The sequence below is a fragment of the Mercenaria mercenaria genome, chromosome 3, assembly GCF_021730395.1.
Source record: "Mercenaria mercenaria strain notata chromosome 3, MADL_Memer_1, whole genome shotgun sequence".
Classification (NCBI taxonomy): domain Eukaryota; kingdom Metazoa; phylum Mollusca; class Bivalvia; order Venerida; family Veneridae; genus Mercenaria; species Mercenaria mercenaria.
In genome coordinates this window covers 96,659,940-96,673,416 of record NC_069363.1, presented here as the reverse complement: position 1 = coordinate 96,673,416, position 13,477 = coordinate 96,659,940, and the positions used below count along the sequence as shown (strand labels likewise).

Here is a 13,477-nt window from a genome sequence, read left to right as displayed (position 1 = left end):
CATTACATTCCAGAGACTGTAGATAAACAGTGTGCAAAATATTAAAATAAAGGTAATAAAATAATAGCATTCATTTCGTGCAGTGGGCATGACATATAGACATAATCTGATCTGAAACAGAACAAGAAAAGCTATGCGAAAGATGATTAATTTTTTTATCAAATATTTCTTTAATTAAATAACATTTCATGACAAAATGGATGGACTTTTTATGCACGTGAATTTAAAGGAAAATTTATCTCTCAGATAACTACATAAATCAAGCGAAACTGATAGATATTAATTGCATTTACAACATCAATCAAACGAAATAGGATATTCTTTTTTCGCCGTCACCATAGTACATAGAAAAGGAAACAAAATGTAAAATGCTTATGAAATTGAATAAACAGCGGTTTTGTGACTTAGACATTATAATATCTTGACTTTGTTAAGAAGGCAAAATTGATATTTAAGCCAATGTGCTAGTTAGTATGTATGTGATGAATACGTTTTGAAATTAAAAACGAACTCAGTTTTAGTTTTATGTCAAAATCTAGTTTTTCTACTGACTGACGCAGTAAGGTATATTATGTGAATCATGTATTTTGCTGAGAGATCTCCCAGCTTTAAATATAGAAGTGCTACTAAAATTAATAAAACACATATTCCTGTAAAGAAACTAATTTTTGTGGTGAACAAACTATGATCGCCCCGTTTTTCTCTCAATGCGTGACAGACTTAAATTGATAAACTCAAAGTCACATTTTGTATAGTTTCATATTTGTAAAAACTTCATCCATAAATATCCGCAAATATCCGAATTTTGATGACTTCACGGACATCGTAGCAAATGACTATGTATAACAAAAGAGGAGTCATTTGTTACCCTGACTAAAATATTCAATTATACATAATTGAGTGAACCTGTTGCAAATTGTGGCCAAGGTAGATATTAAATTTGTCATCGAAAGATACCAAAATGTCCTTGTGCTGCAGCTTAATAAAGTGAGATAGTTTTATCTGACATACATTATCAAAATCACCTCTAATGATCATGCACACAACTAAAATGTTATATCTGTTTATTATCCTTATACACTAGATAGGATTTAGGCTAAACATTTGACAAAATATGTTATCAATAAAAATATGATGATAAATTACTTTGTCAACAGCTGATTTTCTTAAGACTGTTTTGGTTCAACTAGGTAAAAGAATACGAAGAAATTAGTGTTAGATATGGTACAATTCACTTAACGTGATGAATTACCTAAATACTAGAATTATGAAGCCTACACTTAGGCTTGGCAACAAAATTACAGATATGGACAGTGCCTTCTATATGACGTTGTATAAATATACATTGTATTTGAATTTACGCACACAGGCAAGTCAAGACAATACCTATTATTGCAGTAAATTATTTAATATTCTGGATGCGTTTGATTAGACTCGTTAATCATGATTCATTGACGCCAATGCCATTTTATAAGGTCTAGTTTTTGACTGAGTTTGAAATAATGTATAGGCTTTTATCAATTTAAATGCGTAGGAAAATTTGATAAGAGTCTGCCTTTTCCTAATAATAATTCCGATTTTTTTTATTTCTGCACATCAATTTCCTCCCATGATACTTATTAAAACCTTGTTTCTAAAATGATTAAGCAATATGCTGTTCACGTGTATGTCTTTAAAAAGGGTATGAGTAAAAGGATAGTGGTTGCCTAACGCCTAAAGCCATAACCAATGTATACGAGTCCCATGAGGACCATAAGAATGGCCTTAGGCAAAACATGTTTTCGACTACAAATATAAAGACTTATCATTACTGAGAAAACTTGCAGAGTCCATGTTCAAATGTGTCGTGTCAACGTCATGGTCACAGCTAAAGATCAAATATCATAGTCCAATATTTCGTTTTGTCAACGTAGTTCGTGATGAAGAATTTTCAATAAAGTTGGTTTGAATCTTCCATTCGAGAAAACGACGTGCAGAAAAAAAAAACAAAGAAAAATATCAAACAGGGAGTGCCACGCACCAAAAGCGCAGCCTCCTCAAAACGAACCCCCCAGCATCCATGTTAAGGGTTGGTAAGCTCAATGTAAAGATTTTAGCCAAACAATTTGTCTCTGATTCTATTAAAACACTGGTCGAATTTTCAAGAAACTTGGTTCAAGAGTTCACCTAAACAAGAGAACACATTTCCATGTGCGTGAGCGCAAGGTCAGTGTCAGTTGGAGATGAAAGGAAAGATTCTAGGATTTGTGTTCGGTCTGCAACTTTATAACGATAGTTACTTGATACGAGTGTTCACCAAATCCAGTTGATGTGTGAAACACTTATAGGTCAAAGGCCGTTTGACTACTTTACCCTAACGACAATGTGACGATTTGCGCGCAGGTTTAGCGCATTTCGTTGTGTCGTCTCAGTTTATACTAATTTGTTTTAGCTAGATTGTGATGAAAGCTTCAAGCTTATTGTGACCACTCTCGAATCCGCCTTCCTGGAAAAACCAGTTCACGTGTCTAATGAGAAGTCATGAACCCAGTGGGGCTCGAACCCACGACCCTTGGATTGAGCGGCCGACACCTTATCCACTAGACAACCGCTACCCCTTTGTATCGTCTTGACGCGCGCCTGATCGGGGTAAATTACATCGGACGGATTATTTTGCCCGGATTTGGAAGTTCAAGAACAATTTTAATGGTTTCTTTTAATTATACATACTTGTTACAAACGCTTCACAAATCCGAAACCAGTCTGGACAATGTGAAACAAAAGAGCATGTAGGTAAGTCAGTAATCATTCTTGGAATACATCTGCATGGTAATTATAGACACATCCCTCAAGGTCTATAAACACAATGCAGACCTATTCCTCGAGCAATAACTATTACATGCGCTCGTATGGGTATAAAACATTATTTGAAATGACATCTATAGTTCCTTTATGGATTTAATTTTGTGATATCATAAGTTGATTCATAAAAATTTACAACTTTGTGTAAAACGTTCAGTTCTTAATATCATAGCAAATGAATTTCTGCTTGATTTTCGATAACAGGCTTAACTGAATGCTTGCCCTTTTAATGTTGTAACAAAAGACTTTACAATTTAAAATTATAAACGTACTTAATATGAAAAGGAAAATCGAATAAATATGTACGCTAATTATTTAACTATGGGAAAGTTATAGGATTGATTAATGAATAAAACGCTTCGTGACACTTTTAACCAAAGTTTGAGGAAGCCATCCAGCTAGCTTACGAACGGTCGGTGGTTCTACCCAGGTGCCCGCTCCTGATGAAATAATGCACGGAGGGGCACCTGGGTTCTTCCTCCACCATCAAAGCTGGAAAGTCGCCATATGTCCTATAATTGTGTCGGTGCGACATTAAACCCAACAAACAAAATAAATAAATAAATTTAACAAAAGCAATTTTTACAAAACTCTACTACCCCAGTCACACATAAGGCGCGGATAGCTACGTCTAGCCACGGATAGAAACGTAGTAATCCGTATCGATCCGTACCTGAGCCGTACGGATTGGTACGGACTGATACGGATTGGTACGGATTACTACTTTAAGGTACGGCTCAGGTACGGATCGATACGGATTACTACGTTTCTTTCCGTAGCTAGACGTAGCTATCCGCGCCGTTTGTGTGACTGTGGTATAAAATAACAACGATCTGAGCTACGATATCAAAATAGAAATGCATTTAAAGGTTGCTTATGCCCTTTTGATATGCTACAAGTGGCGTTAATCAACAAAACTAGAAAATACAATGTATATGCGTACCTTGCTGTTGAATTATATTATTGAAGATACTAGTACGTAGTGAAATATTAACAATACGTATTTCAAGGTTAGGATTGTACCTGAAAACTGTCCCACTAGGCCTGTAAGCCATTGCAGTTATACCTAAATTTACTAGATTTGATGCATAGTTTTCTTTCCGTATACCAGGTCCGACTCAGAATAATGCTTTTCATTTCTGAACAGTTCTTTTCAAGAAAGTCAAGACGACACATTTTCAAAGATCCGTGAAATGCAACTGTTGAAACAATAATTATGTTTTGCCATTCATGTTTCCTGTCATTAAGAAATTAAAATCTGACATGCACAAGAAATTAGAAAAAAAAACACAAGGAGAATCAAAGAAAGGCAGTTTCGAATGGATTCAATGTTCGATGAGTACTCCAAACACTCGTTGTTAATCAGAATCTTGCAAAGATCAAGCTGTAAAGTAATTGTAACTGTTATAGTTTATACAGTTATAGGAAGAAATAATATATTTTCGAAAAAAAAATATATTGTGGAATAACCGCGGTGGGTATATTAAATTTATGCTATATATTATTTCCATTTATGCATACAAGTAGATGAAATAGCGAAGACCCATTTTATGCTCATGTATGGTCCAAAATGCAATTTAATTACCTATATACTTTCCATGGTCTCAATATTTGTTCTTGAGAGACCAAAAATATAGTAATTGAACGTATCCGTTACTGTCATAATGTCAAAACCTATGTTATATCTTATATTTATCTGCTGTGTTAAGTATAAAATACAAGTTTTATATCCCATATCTATGTATGTACTTTCGTTTCTGTATACATCAACTTTTCCGTTAACAAGTCTGCAGCGGATTGATTTCCTTTGTTGATATAGCAAATTAAAGATTCTTCAAAATTTAACGATACCTACTTCAGGATATAAACGATCAAACATTTGTGAGACTCAAACAAAAAAACAAAACAAAAAAAGCCACACAACAAAATAACGAACCAGAAGTCAACAGTATTTGGTACGTTATATTGTTATACGAAAACATGTTAAATATTAAAGTGCATAAAGACAATTAAATTATGAACATGCATACACATGATACTAGAAAGAGTTTTCCTCTATGAAAGTAAATAAGTTGTTTTAATTGATTTTCTGTTAAGGATATCTGTTATGCTCTTTATCTCATATCATGTTAAGAAAATATCAATATTTAAAAGCTTCTTTGGAGTAATGATCGCATTGACACGATTTCAAAGAAGATTTTATTTTGGATCAAAAATCATCTATCGGTCATACTGACTGATACAGACTAGTTTAGGAATGATGTGGAAAAAAGAAATTTACATGAAGCAATATTCCTACATTTTGACAGTGTCATTCTCTGCAATTAATCTATGTCTTGATTGTTCAGAATCATAGACACTTGTATCTGCTGTTTTATTGTTCACTTTCATCCAAAGTAAACATTTTTCTACCGACTGTAAGTTTGTATTATCAATCCCCACAGTATTTGTTTCCACTTCTCCATCGGTCACATTTTCAATAGCATCAAGTGCATTATAATCTTTACCAGCATCATCTTGCGTTTCCAACCCTATTTCCTTACAATTTTCATCAGTAATTTCTTCAGCCAGTCTCTCGCTTGACCTTTTATCATACGTTTCTGTGAAGGTAATGTTTTTAGTTTTCTTTTCTTTTTTATTTATTTTTCTGTTACTGTCCCCTTTGGCACTTCCCGGTGATTCCTTTATTCCGTTTAAACGTTTTGCACTCGCAGTATCTACCTCGCTACATGATGCTTGTTCCATAGCCAAACGTCCTTCCGGTGACAGGCCGTCAGAAAATTTTGCTCCGAATCTTTTCATCAGTACCTCACGGATGTCTAACAAATTTTCTGCTGGTAGATCATATCCATTTAAGTTTTCTTCAATAAATATAGATCTGCTGTCCATTTTTGAATTCTTTTTTTTTTCAACTTTCACTGCAATGAAGAAACAGACTATTGAAGAAAATAGTGAGGTGTTCGAGTAAACTTGTAATTTAATATTTCTTAAAGCCGTTTTTGTGTACATTGTGGCATTAGCCATCATTTATTTTCAAGTTAGAAGTATAATTATCTGTAAAGTGTGAATAGATATAGACAAACGTACAACATAAAATGATATTTTTAATTTTCCCCCTGAATAGACAAAAAATAACTCGGTCAACATTTAACGTTTGTACATTTTTTATGTTACAGAATGCCATTTTTGAACGAAGATGCTGTAATTGTTTTATTTGCATTTTGACATGTTACCTTTTGAAAATAAAGAATTTATTATTATCATTATTATTATTATTATAACATATTCTATTTCCGGCAATAACATTTCGATTAACTATCGGTTCTACATAAAACCTTAAAAAGAATGAAATCGAAACGTGTACCTTTTGATGTATTGTTCTTTAAGATTACTCCTAATATTAAAACATTTTCAGGTAACTAGCTTTTTTAATAACATTGGACTATGTACCAAAACTGATGCATGTCTAGCCGTTTCACACATTTATAATGAATCTTCTGAATAATATCAAAATGATTATGTTGCAACAAAGACCTTAAGTACGCTACAGATATGAATAATTCATTTTGAGTATTGAAAACGAAAATAACGGAATATGTCAACAATGCAGTTAATCATTTAATATTTACAAACTTAGAAGATTGAATAAATTATATCCTTTGACTTAACAATGCGTCGGGACACTTTTAACAAGATAGGTATCACGAAACATGATTACAAATATTTGATGAAAAGCGCTCTGATATTAAAATGACATTATAATTTAAGTGTTTTATGATGTACCTATAAAGTAAAATCATAATAAAAAGCCTTATTTGTATTCCATAAGTGGCGTTTTCACCCTTAAAACTAGACAATAAATGTGCACTTCAACATGTTGTAAAATGTCAAGCATTACACTACCTTACTGAAACTATTGATTATGCTGATCAATTTTAATAAAATCTATATAAAGATCCATAACATAATTTAAGGTATCTAAATGAAATGTATTTAGAGGCAATTCTGAATCAGTTATTTAAGATGTTCGCTATTTGCTGATATAATATATATTTTGATTCAATCGGTAGTAGTATCAGTATATATTCTACCTTTTAAACTGGTTTAAAAATACTGATTTCTTAGTAATAATCTCTCTTTTAATAACAAACAGGAAATCTACGAAAGATGTGTATTTCAAACAAAATTTATTTCAAATAAATTGAAATAACACAAAAGGTTAATTATTTAGAATAATACATCGAGTTTCAAACAGATGCCCCAGAAACATGTATATAAAAACACTTTAGATATTATGGAAGTCAATTATGATAGCAGGCAAGATATGACCATGGCTCTTAAAAGTTTAAAAAATATAATTAGAAACAGCTTTTGAGAATTATATGACGCAATGAATGTTGCTGGCATTTCCTTACTAATAAAAAGCAGACCTAGCACCAAAGTGCAATGAGCATGACCATTTCACAACATAATAAGTGAAAATAATATTAAAGATAATAGAATATAGCGAATAAGAATAAACGTGTTAAAGACAAAATAAACGGGTACTTACCTTTCTACATTGCAACAAATTTTAATGAACCATTATTTCCATATAGAACTGAAATCGATAAACCTTTAAAGGTTAAGTCATATTTTAAATAATTTCATATCGGTACAAAACTGCATCCGTTAGATAAATTTCAATCAATATTTATATAAAGATCTGCAATTATCGAAAGGTTAATTACTTCAACAAACTACTGCATGAAAATATTAGTCTGCTGCAGTATTGGTCCTAACGAAAAAAAAAACAAATACCTGTTAAACTTCACGGTCAAACATTTTTTTTTAACCTATAAGCTGTCTAAACAGCAAAACATATTTGAAAGGGAGGATCGTTTGTTGTTATCTATTGGTGTGTATTGGTGCAGTGAATTGCAGTGAACTTAAATAGATATTGACTCTTAATTAATTTGACACAAAAACGAACCTTGGATCATTTCTCTAACTAAACGTATAACTTTATTTGTAACTGACTAGTTACATTTATGAAGAGTTAACATGAGTGAAAATACAGAAATTGGATCATAAGAATCAAGGGATGGCTTACAAAACTTAAATGTTACAGTCTAGCTTTATCATAATGCTTTTGTTTGAATGTTTAGAAAAAAAAGTTCTGATATTTTCGTTTTCTGAAGGACAATGCATCAAAACGTTGGTATGAAATTGCATGGAAGTTATAGGTCAAAACATATGACATCTTCTTTCCTCACAGGGTGTACTCTACGGAACTTTGTCCCCGCGGCACTGTGAAATATTTGGAAACAATAAATACATCAACTACAACAAGTACATTGTTAACGGAGCCGCTCGCATGCAGAACGAACTGCTTACATTGCATACTTTAGATACATCAAAAATGAAATGTGTTATTCTAATTAATATCATATGACGTGACGGATGGAGGGATTGTGTGTAACATAAGAACATTTAAAACAACAGGCATGATACATTTAACGGTTCATACAAAAAGAAAGTTGAAAGTAGGGACATCGCCTTGAAACGTGTAGTAACCTGAGAAAATTGATCTGAACGTTTCGTACTTTTGTGGTTAGCAACATCACACAAAATTGCAACTTGTCCGATGAGACAGTATATAAAAACTACTTTCTGTTCAGAGAATTTAAAATATTAGTGACCAATCATTGCAAGGTACTCGTGTATCAAAAACAAAAATACATTAAAAATAGAAACAGGTACTTAGCAAGCTAACGATATTACATTGATGTGTGTACAATGAACTTACATATCAACACGCGGTATTTTATAATTCTAAAATGTTCTAAGTGTAATGCTTATGATTGCGAGAAATGGTAAGACAAATTTTGAATCCAGGGAATGGACTGAATTATATCTTTTTTGAAGACCAGTACTTATGCATTAAAATACGGAGTATTTTATTACTAATTCATTTGCAGCTCATGCAGCTAGCGTACGCTCAAGCGTTCGTTTATTCAAAAAAAACAGACGATCGTCTTTCACCATTTGAATGGCGTACCCAGAGTTTGGTGAGTCGAGTTGGCCCATAGTAAGTTATTCTGAATCGCGTATTTTATGTCAAAAGTGCGTCTTTTTTTTCATGTAAACTTATAACTACTTTACAGGTTTAACAGAATCAACATAATTAACAAGTGGGGCTGGGGGGGGGGGGGGGGGGTGCTCCGTGGCCGCCGACTTGCTCGTCATTGATGTGGGTTCGAGCCTCATTCGGAGCGTTGGATTCTTCATGTGAGGAAGCCATGTAGCTGTTTAAAGAAGGTCGGTAGTTCTATCAGGTTGCCCGCTCGTGATGAAATAATGCACGGAAGGGCACCTGGGGGTCTAGCTGGAAAGTCGCTATATGACCTAAAATTGTGACGGTGCGACGTTTAACCCAACAAAATAAATAAAAATTAAAATAATTATCAAATTCGGGCTTCAAGGAAGTATGCACTAAACTATATTATCAAAAGTATTTTTTCAATTTTATTCCCAAGAATATGGATGACGGAGTGCATCACCTAATAAATGAAGCATGCTGTTACTCTATTACTCTATCTGATGTTAAGAATGCATGCTTATATGCTGCATAGGCGGCTGCTTTCTTTGAATGATGAATTTCCAGTTGCAATTTTGTCCTTCTTAATTTAACATAAAATTCCATGCTGTTTATTCAATTTGTTATATTTTTCATTTCACGGAATTCATTGGAAATCATTAAGGATATTCTGCTTGATTGTACTGAATTTATAATTTTGATATTGTCAAATTGTATTTTGATATTCTAATACAATCTGTATGAAGATCCTTTTTAAGATATAAAACAACAAAAAATGCACATTTTAACCACGTTTGAGAGCAATCAAAACTATTTCCATTTTGTAGAATTATAAAGTTTTATTTCTATTTTCAGCCATTCTGGTTCATTCAAATTACAAAGTCGCCAATTTGATATTCATATCATCAATTAAAATTTGTTATACAACATAGCAAAAAAAAATAGCATATTAAAAGGCATTAACGGCATTTTACCCATAGAAATTTAAGAAAATTATAGGTCAATCTAGGAAAGCTTTACTTTCTATTGAAATTGATACTACATTAGACGTAAACGATATCTGAGATATTCGGACACTTTTGGGATGATATAGATCTATGTTTCTCAAATTCAGTTATTCCTTGCTAGTAAACAGATGTCCTGATCTGATCATTAAACATAGCTGTTTACAACGAATTCGTTTCAGTTTTCAAAGTAGTGACAATAAAACATTAAGTATGACTCCAAAAACGACCTTGAGCTTTGACCTAGTTAATAATACCTTGGATCGGAAATGCAAAATCTGAAATTAGATATAAATGATACAATTTTGAATCGTTCCCATTTATAAAGATACTATGCATACTGAATGTTAACTTAATATATATATATATGTTCAGTATCGTCTATCTTACCTAGCGCTCAACGCCAGCCGATAAGAAGAATATAAGATCACTTCAAGCAAAGGCTAATTCCCAAAAATATTGGATTTGTATTTTCATAATCTCTGTTTTGTTTTCACTTGAAGGCATAATTGAACTACGCATCATCACTGGATTTGTGTTTAACACTTACCCTGCTAAATTTCTATAATGAACTTGTCCATCTTTCAGTTAGGATACTACCATTAACTGTTAAAGGTGGATAATCAGATTTTGGCCATGTAACGGATTTGTTCGAAACTTTAGCATCTGATCATTTACATTCATTTATGTTCACTTAACACTTAATACAAATTAGATTTTCACTGGAGGTATTTTTAAAATTTCATTTTCCTATCCTGGTTGCCAAACCAAGATAGAGTTATTTTATCATAAGTATAAATTTGATAAACATACTTTGCCTAAGGAAATGTATAAATTTTAGACATATTGTAATATATTTGTAAAATATTTGCATTAAAAATTATGTATTTAGATGGAATTCATTAGAAACGCAAGTTTGAAAAATTATTATTACCTCCCTTTGCCTATCTTGGTTGCGCAACCAAGATAGATTGGAAATAAATGAATTCAGAAGCTACACACAGCTTTAAAACTTGCATTTTGGTTCAGATTGTTCAATAGTTGATATGTCTATCAAATGCAAATGTAAAACTAGACATTATATCGAAATAAAAAGAAATACCCAGCTTTTTATATACTTTCATATTAAAGGGGAGTAATTACAAAATTTTATAAAAATAATAAAATATACATTTCAAATAGGAATCTAACTCTATATAATCGGTCTTTTTGTTCCTTAAATAATTCTCTAACAGAATATACAAAAAGTAAAAAATGTCATTAAATGTTGATTAAATGTGATTGACCACCTTTAAAAGGGGTGCTTACCAAAAACGTACTGACTGAATGGCGAACTGTGCAGACCATGAAGAATTAAACTAACTATTATTAAGATATTGAATAAATGATTTTATGCGGAATTTACACTTTTAAACAGAAGTATCTACTTTCTCTCGCTAGAGATTTTGACAATTCTGACCCAGGAGGGTAACTTGTATAAGAATTTAATCTTATTACTTTGTGCAATAACAAATTAGCCATATTCACTGAAAAGCAACAAGTAAGAAACTGAAAAGTTATTACCTCAATATCGGACACTGATATTTTAGCACGATCGCAGTCATGGTCTACTCTCGCATCGTATATTGCGCTAACAACTGGTTATTACAAATGTATATCCCTGTAAACAATTTATTGCCAATGTCATTGATACTTTTTCCTGTGAATAGCTTTTTTTTATATTTCTGTAGTGCAATTTCATGTCAGTTCAAATTCTAGAATATTTTAATGACCGAACTAGAATCAAATTTGTAGCATTCATTATTTAGATATTTGTAATAGTTTCAATTTTGCTGCAGTTTCTGAATGCAATGTAGTGATAACTGCTTCTTTTTACAACATAGAAAGCTTATGATCAGAAATCATTTGCTTTGAGGTGAATTTAACAGGTATTGGTTTATTGCTGACCTTCATGTAAATATTGACTGATATTTACTAATGATTTTAATGTACATCATTGAGGATATCCATTAGATATTTGCCTGCTTTCTATTGGTTTCTTATTCAGCGCGTCGCTATGCCGTTTGACGCTATGACGTAATAATTGTGACGTTAGAAATATAAATTGTTGTTTAATTACATTCATTTTTCAGCAGTTTTTGTTTAATAAAGAAATGAAACGGGTCGTTTATGAATGTGTAATAAAAATATCATAGAGAGTCATAGGCATCGTTTATTCTTGCATATATATGTGGCATTTATACCAGCAACAGTCCAATTCTACCATCTCAAATTGATGCTTTTCCTGATCTTTATATGTTACATTGAGCATGATGTTCTATTAACGCTCTCAATTGTAGTAGATTTTAGAAGAGTTGACTTTGAGTGTACTGTTATAAATTAAAAAAACTTTAGAAGCTAGAAATTGTGTATTTCAAAAAGGAAGGTTCACGTGTGCTTAAAAATGGCCTAGAATGAAATGATCTATGGAATTAATTCTTAGTTTCAGTTCACCAAGAACTATTATTTCGCAATATTTTGCAAATTGTGTAACATTTGACGATGTTTCTTTACAGATCTGGTGCAGCCGTTCTGCGCATGCCCGGAATGATTATCAATTGGAGCGCACGGCAAAACTGCGCAATTATTTTTGCATGTCCGCATGCATTTAGAGCATAATATGCACAATATACTGACTAAAGATTAGGGTTAGTATAACCATGGTTACAAAATATATACATTTAAGATATTTGTTGATCATTATTGTTCAAATTGCTTGAATCCGGAAAATACCAGAGTCTGTAATATATCACAGGCGCGCCAGATCTGTTTTTAGTCACAGCCATCATTTGAAGGCAAGATATGAGAAACATATAAACACTTAGCATTATGAGATGTGAAACGTTCAATGTTAACTAATTTTTAACAATTCTGAAATTTTAAATATGGACACAGCCAAAACAAAATGACCACAAAATCCATGAAGCAGGACCTATTATTAGTCTGTAAATTTTTAGAAGACGCCCCTTTGTTAGTTAACACGTAAAGCAGAAAACGTATTAATAGTAACAAAAGATTTTATTAAGAGAATTCGACTCACAGTTCCTGGTTGTTACCAATGGATCCTAGTTTTTTTTTCTGAAAAAAAAATATGGCTTCAATTACATGATTAGGAGAGTATGAGACAAAGGTACGACTATTTCTATTAAAGGTCATACAGATGAAAATAAATTGATTCTTACGCTTTGTAAATGAAAGTTTCAAGAATCTGCACATGTCGATATTTCGCGCAAATGTTTCATAGGGACCAACACATACATTGTATGACATTTTAATGTCATTCTATTCGCAATTCAAAAGGTGTTCTTTGTGATGTTCAATATAACTGTAAAGAGGTTTATAAAATGTCAACGCTAAGTAACTTAATAACTTCGTAAGCGAGAAGATCGGATTGACATATTTGTAAGAATCGGGACTTTGAAGTACGACTGAAAACAGTACAGCTTGCTATTTGTTATTGATATTTCCGATAAAGTACGGGAAGAGACGATAAGACTTAACAATATTTTGCGTT

At 32.3% G+C, this 13,477-nt stretch overlaps 1 protein-coding gene across 2 annotated transcripts; it reads right to left on the bottom strand.

The window, feature by feature from the left end:
- Positions 1-3,068: 3,068 nt before the first annotated feature.
- LOC123523334 (uncharacterized) lies at positions 3,069-7,662 on the bottom strand. 2 transcript variants are annotated; one of them, XM_045301021.2, is made up of 2 exons: positions 7,394-7,662; positions 3,069-5,759 (listed from the first exon to the last, which is right to left on the bottom strand). In XM_045301021.2, the coding sequence occupies exon 2, from the start codon at positions 5,728-5,730 to the stop codon at positions 5,137-5,139; it is 594 nt and encodes a 197-aa protein (XP_045156956.2). In that variant the 5' UTR covers positions 5,731-5,759; positions 7,394-7,662; the 3' UTR covers positions 3,069-5,136. The 2 variants fall into 2 exon arrangements, with proteins under 2 accessions (XP_045156956.2, XP_045156955.2); XM_045301020.2 differs by lacking the exon at positions 7,394-7,662 and adding an exon at positions 6,206-6,317.
- Between the last annotated feature and the right edge of the window lie 5,815 nt (positions 7,663-13,477).

What these genes read in the sequence shown, in the direction of transcription:
- LOC123523334 (XM_045301021.2), bottom strand. Translation starts at nt 5,730, where the DNA reads ATGGACAGCAGATCTATATTTATTGAAGAAAACTTAAATGGATATGAT.